Source organism: Eimeria acervulina, genomic scaffold (assembly GCF_000499425.1).
Source record: "Eimeria acervulina Houghton genomic scaffold, Eah_scaff1214, whole genome shotgun sequence".
NCBI lineage: Eukaryota > Apicomplexa > Conoidasida > Eucoccidiorida > Eimeriidae > Eimeria > Eimeria acervulina.
The window spans coordinates 2394-9439 of NW_013549354.1; the positions used below are offsets into that span (position 1 = coordinate 2394).

At 45.8% G+C, this 7046-nt stretch overlaps 1 protein-coding gene across 1 annotated transcript; it reads left to right on the forward strand.

Annotated features, from left to right (window-relative positions):
• Positions 1-2421: 2421 nt before the first annotated feature.
• Positions 2422-5135, forward strand: EAH_00057180 (hypothetical protein, conserved; the record flags this gene model as incomplete). Its single annotated transcript, XM_013393755.1, has 5 exons — positions 2422-2932; positions 3326-3420; positions 4189-4242; positions 4428-4647; positions 5113-5135. 5 exons carry the CDS (start codon positions 2422-2424, stop codon positions 5133-5135), a joined length of 903 nt encoding a protein of 300 aa, XP_013249209.1.
• Between the last annotated feature and the right edge of the window lie 1911 nt (positions 5136-7046).

Below are 7046 nucleotides of genomic sequence, written 5' to 3' on the forward strand. Positions count from 1 at the left end.
TTTTTCTTTTTGATTTTTTATTATTTCTTTCTTCTTTAATAACACAAATATGCTTCTTTTGTGCACTGTCATCTCTTCAACCTCATAAAATGCCTCCCCGTAAAGACTCTTAAACGGGGGCGACACGAGCTCCTGCTGCACTATACTGCTGTTGTTGCTGTTGCTGCTGCTGGTGGTGCTGCTGGTGGTGCTGCTGGTGGTGCTGCTGTTGCTACTGCTGCTGCTTGAGCGTTTGTTGCTGCTAGGGTTTGTTCAAATAAAGAAAAAAAGCAGCACACGGCGCCCGTATGGGTGTGGGTAGAGGGGGCAGCCTACTCAATGCACGAGCAGTTGTTAATATCTTCAGTTTAAATAAATATTATTTTTCTTTAAAAACTACATAAAGGCTGCAAGAGTGAGTATGTGTGAGGGTTTAGGGTTTTGAGCAAGGGTTTAAGCTGAGGGTTTAGAAGGGACAGGGAAAGGGTTTATTTGTTATACAGTTGTAGCTGCAGAAGAAGAGCACAATCATCGACTCTGTATATTGCATGAGTAAATGCGAATTAAACATTAAAAGAAAAACAAGTTTAAAAGAAAAAGCAAAGAAAGATTGCTGCTACTTATGTCCAGCAGCCTGGTTAGCTGCGAGCAAGGCTCTAAAGCAGCACGGCCGATGTCTCTCTTTTTCTGTCTCTTTTGCCTTTAATGAGGAGTGGAGACAGCATAAAAAGCCAGCTGAGTTTGCAGCTGTCTCTCATTTTAATGCACTAATTTAATGTGGGGCACCTGCTGCTTTTGAAGCATTATTAATACGATTAATATTCACCTTTACAGCTTTGTCTGTGCAGCGTGAGACCTTCTTAAGGTATTTACTGCATCAGAAGAAACCTATAAAAAATTCAGGGCCCTTAAATGAATATCTCTGACCCTCTTGAGTGTCTATCGGAAAAGATAGGGCAAACAAAAAGAAAGTGCTGCTGCATCTATTTGCATATACTGTTCAATCCTTTCTCTCATAACCAAACCACCATGACGTTCATTCATTGCTGCTGGAGCTCTCATCGCTTCAGCTTGAGCAGCATTCGTCAGGGGGGCCCCCACAGCACCCTCACTTGGTGCCTCTGAGGGTCTTTCGTTAGAGAGTCTAGGGGGCCCCCTCCTCCTTGCTTGTGCAAGTGCACTTCTTATAGCCTGTGAGGTTGCCTCTCTAGGGGCCCCTGGGGCCCCCAGAGCATCCAAGACGCCCCTACTTGGCCGTGTGAATGTGTTGTTTGGGTTTGCATTAATTGTGTTAGGCGGGTGGGGTAATCTGAGAGCTAAGACGGTGGTTGTCTCGCTAGGGATGATGCCCCAGATATGAAGGTGTACTTGATGCAGGGAATTAGGAGAAGAGACGAGGAGAGACATGAGGGGCGGATAGCCTGGGAGCCTTAAAATTGGCTCTAATGAAACTATGAACGTCAGTCGGCGGTTGTTTAAGCTGCGCAGCAAGAGAGTAGGGGGGCCCCGGGGGACCACAGGGGTAATCTGGGGGGTTCCTCTGGGGGCCCTTGAGGCCCTCGCGCGAAGAGTCAACATACACATCTCGAATAATGCCTCAGAGGGGAGCTCAATAGGGCCTTGAAGCCAGCCCTGTAGCTGCTACCAAAAAAATAGAGAAGAGTTCTTAATTACAGGAACGCCTGTAGATAGCCAGTGCAACATGCCGAGGAAACTGCTGCTAAAGAAGGCTAAATGCAATAAAACAAAAAGAAATGACCCTGTACAAAAGATAAACAGCCAAATGAGGCTATTCAAGTGAATGAAAGATGCATACACCGCAGCTCCCTATACACCTCAAACCACCGGTTTGCGACTGCGCTCAGACCCCAGGGTAAGGCGGCGGCAGGTATAAAGGGGAAACAGAGTAAAAACGAGTAAAATGCAAGTAAAACGGTATTAAAAAGTAAAAATTAATGCAAAATATTAATAATATACAGCAATTAATACACACATACCTCTATGCTGCCTCTCCTCAACCCCCATACACCCCAAGCTGTTTGCTGGAGAAGACCGGGGTTCTAAAAGCAGAGCTATGCTTTTATATATTCGAAGTATTTTTTTCCTTCTTCCCTGCATAATGAGCATTAAATATTCAAATTAAATTACTTTTTATATTCAAGAACTGGCTTATTAACCCTGCAGCGTCATTGCTGCTGCTCTTCCTCCTCCGCTTGCAACTACAACGCTGGGGCCCCACATCGTCACCACCTGCTGCTGCTGCTACTGCTGCTGCTGCTGCACCTGTTTTTCTCAACAACTGCAGCAACGTGTTGAGTTGTTTCATGACCTTGGCTGCCTGGTATCCCCGCTCCTTGAGAGCTACAACTCCAGCCCCTAGACCCTAAACCCTAAACCCTAAACCCTAACACACCGCACAATTGCGCACACACAAGGCTCAGAATGGATTCTTCCTACCATATACATGACGCAGGGCACCAGCCGTGCCCTGCAGTTGTGCAGATGGTGCAGCTGCAGGTCCAGCAGCAGCAGGAGCAGCAGCAGCAGCAGCTGCTGCAGCAGCAGCCATCATCCACAGCACAGGCTCCCTTGCTGGGGCACCCAAGCGCTCGCGATTACTTTGTGCACCCTCCACCTATTGCTTTCGAGCAACAGCAGCAGCAGCAGCAGGGGGATGCTTCAGCCTTCAATGCGGCTATTTCATCCCTTTGTAGGCGCTTCTGCACGGGGCCTCGTGGTGCAGCAGCAGCAGCAACAACAGCAGCAACAGCAGCAGCAGCCGCTGCAGCAGCAGCACAGCATCAGCTGAAGCAGAGTTCGCTGAGGCGTTTGCTGCTCTGTGGCTTGCTGCTGCTCTTTGTTTGCTTTTTGCTGCTGCATGCAATCCAGAAGCCCCAAACCATTGCAGCCAGCCTCAGTGGCGCAGAAGCCGATGATAACATCTGCCGAAAAGGTGAGGGTTTAGGGTTTAGGGTTTAGGGTTTAAACTCCAGGGCATCTATGTTCACACGCGCGTCCACGCACAAACACACACACACACACATACACATGCATGCATATATATATATATATATATATAGATGTATATATATATAGATGTATATATATATATACTCGTAGATACATAGATGAATATATATTTATACAGTATATATGCATATATCAATGCATGCATGTGTATATGTGCTATATATATATGCATGCATATATATATATATATATATATATATATATACATATATCCATGCGCATAGAATATATAATGCCTATAGCTAAGAATATATATAATATATATACCCGCGCTGCTGCTGCTGCTGGTTGGGGCTTTGTGTGTTTGTGCATGCAGACTACCGAGACAAAACGCTAAAACTTTCTTTTGAAGCTCCTGCGTCTTCTCTCTTTGCTGAGGGGGCACTGAAGAAGTTTGAGGCTAGCGACGTGGTTAGCAGCAACAAATGTCTCTACTTTGTAAGGAGACAAAATATATAAGAAAGGAGACAGACAGAAACAAAGAGAGAGAGAGAGAATGAGATAGAGAGAGACAGAGAGAGAGGAGACAAAGAGAGACAGGCGGAGACAGCATTGATGTGCATGTCTCTGCAGGTATCTGACTCATCCTTCTCTTTAATGAAGGCGACCTACAGCCTAACTCCTCTCTCCCCAGAAAATCAGCTAATAGGCCCATCTGTACGTTATTGTTGTCTGTCTCCTTTTGTCTGTCTCCTTTTGTCTGTCTCCTTTTGTTTGTCTCCTTTTGTCTGTCTCCTTTTGTCTGTCTCCTTTGGTCTCTCTCCTTTTGTTTGTCTCCTCTTGTTTGTCTCCTTTTGTCTGTCTCCTTTTGTTTGTCTCCTTTTGTTTGTCTTTCTTTTTATCTCTTTTTATCTGTCTCCTTTTAAATCTCTTTTTGTGTCTGTCTCCTTTTGTTTATCTCTTACTCTGCTTAGGTTGTCTCTCTGTTGTCTCTATTTCTTTTTTTTGTCTTTGTCTTTTTTATAGTGTCTCCTTTGGAGTTCTTTTGTCTCTTTCTTTTTTTCGCCCTTTGTCTGTTCTCTCTTTTCGTACTGCTCTATTTCTTCTTTTTGTGCATTTGTTTGTCTCCGCTCTCTCTCCTGAGTCTCTCGCATGCGTCAGTATGTCTCCTTTCCACTTGTGCTGCTGCTGCTGCTGCTGCTGCTGCTGCTGCTGTTGCTGCTGTCGCTGCTGCTGCAGGAGAGAAACGGAAGCAGCGAATCTGACTGGGAGGCCCTCTGGCTGGATGAGGAAGTAGGCCCCTTCAACATAAACCCTAAACCCTAAACCCTAAACCCTTGAGCACGTGTACATGTAGATATCTGAAAAAGAAACTATCTATGGGAAGGGAAAAGAGACACAGCTGCTTCGAATCTCCTGGGGTTTAGGGTTTAGGGTTTAGGGTTTGGGGTTTAGGGTTTAGGGTTTGTGTATCTCAGTCAGGGGTTTTTTATATCGTGCGGGAGGCGGTGACGCACAATCCTGAACAAGAGGAAGCAGAGGCGCCCCCAGAGACAGAGGAGGAGCAGCAGCAGCTGCTGGAGCAGCAGCAGCAGCAGCAGCAGCAAGAGAGAAGCAGCACAAAGCCTTTTCATGCGCATGTAGAAGAGGTTACTGTCAATGGGGGCTCGTACACCCTACAAAACACGTGCAAGACAGGTAAACCCTAAACCCTAAACCCTAAACCCTAAGGGCCTGGAGGCAGAAGAAGCAGCAGCATCAGACCCTAAACCCTTAACCCTAACTGAACCCTAAATCAACCCCGCAGGGCTCCAGACCTAAACCCTAAACCCTAGGGGTTTGGGGGCAGTAGAAGCAGCAGCATCAAACCCTAAACCCTAAACCCTTAACTGTAAACGCCAGCTCCTCTTGTTGCTGTCTGCAGAATTTTCGTTCTCTGCTGGAAATAAAGGGTTCGAGGTCAGCGAAGGGGCTATAAGGATTTAGGGCTTAGTGCTGCTGCTGCTGCTGCTGCTGCCCCCGTTGCTGCTGCTGCTGCTGCTGCTGCTAACGCCGCTGCTGCTGCTGCTGCTGCTGCTGCTTGCAGTCGCGAATAGAGGGTTTAGGGTTAAGAGTTTAGGGTTTAGGGTTTAGGGTTTAGGGTTTAGGGTTTGGGCTCTGCAGGGGCTTGTAGGTTTGCGCGATGACAACGGCGAGGTGTATCTCCTAGGTGGGTGTCTAGGGTTTGTTCAGGGGTATTGGTGGTTTAGGGTTTAGGGTTTAGGGTTTAGCGTACTACTTGGTGCATCTTTTTCTTTTTGTTTAGGGTTTAGGGTTCTCATTGACCTTTTCTTTTTATTTATTTATTCTCATTTATTTGTATTTTTATTTATTTGCTCTTTCTGTTTGTTTGCTTGCATGTCCTTGTTGTTAGGGCGTGTTTGTTGCTCCCTCTTTATTTGTTTGTTGGTTTGTTTTTAGGTGTACATACATCTTGTTGTTTATTTTTGCTGTCTTTGTCTTGCTGATTGGTCGCTGTGCTGTCTCTTATTTATTTGCGTTGTTGTTTTAGGGCTCTGTGAGGGTAATTTCTGCAAGGGAGGAGAAAAGGGCCGCCAGAGGGGTAGGTTTAGGGTTTAGGGTTTAGGGTTTAGGGTCTCCAGGTGTACGTACACCCCATGCCTCTTTTGCTTCAGCTACCTCCCTGCAGCGCGGGGTGTCTGTACACCTCATGCAAATCTTTTTTGCATTTGTTTGATGGCGTAGGAAACGGCAGAATGGTTTTAATGAAGAAGGAGACAAAGGGAACGAGCTGCATTTGGAGAACCCTCAAAGTACCCTAAACCCTAAACCCTAAACCCTCATGCAGAAGTCGCAATCCATAACATGCATGCATGCATGTTGTTGTGCAAACAACTTGAGCGCGTGTGCATGCATGCATCCTTCAACCTTTGCATGCATGCAAGGATGCATGCAAAGATGCATCTTTGTACACACGCATGCACGTTCGTGCATGCATGCATGCATGAACGAACGTTCAGCGTGTGTGTATGGATGCATGAATATATGAATGGATGCATGCATGCATTCATGCATGCATGGATGTATGGCTGCATGCATGCATGAATATATGGCTGCATGCATGCATGCATGCATGCATGCAGGTGCTTGCGTATGAATGCATGCAGGGGGGACTGTGCTGCACTTTCCTCGGGGCGAGAACTGCGAAGTGGTTTACTGCAACATTGAAGGCATTGCCTTTGTTACAGATCGTCTCCTTGCAGCAGGTGCGGCATTTGTCTGTCTCTACTATAATTATTTGTCTCCGTTACAGATCGTCTCCTTGCAGCAGGTGCGGCATTTGTCTGTCTCTACTATAATTATTTGCCTCCTTGGGGTGTACAGAGCTTCCTTTGGGCCTCGTGTGGTTTGCTGCTGCTGTTTGTCTGTCTCCTTTTCATCTCTTATACTTCTATTACTCTGTTTTTGTCTGTCTCTTTTTGTCTCTACCTGCGTCTCTTCTTTATCTGTCTCCTTCGGTTCCTCTCTTTTATCTCTTTTCTGCTGTCTCCGTCTCCTTATCTTTCTCTCTCTCTCTTCATACTTTGCTTTTATTTGAAACAAATTTGCATTTTCTTCTTCTGGCTGTCTCCCTTTCTATCTGTCTCTTTCCGCATGCAATTAATAATATATTATTTCTTTTATTTTGTCTCTTAGGCTGGGGCTCTGTCTCTCTCTTTGCGTTTTTGTCTGTTGTTATGTTTTTAGTTGTTTCTTCGCACTGTCTGTCTCCTTTGGTCTTTCTCGCCTGTCTCTGTCTCCTCTTGCTGCTGTCTCCTTTTGCTGCTCTCTTCTTTTGCTGCTGTCTCCTTTTGCTGCAGTCTCCTATTGCTGCTGTCTCCTTTGTGTCTGCAGTTTCAGACAAGATGAAGCGCTGGCAGGACTACCGCTGCTATGCTAAAGGGGAGAGTGTGCATTTGTTTACCCTTCCTTCAGCGATATAATAAAATATATTTTCTCGTTTTCTTTTTCTCTTAATTTATTATAAGCTTCATGCAGCACCTTCTTGTCTCTCTGTCTCTCTTTCTCTCTCTCTTTTACCCCCACCCTTCGCTGTC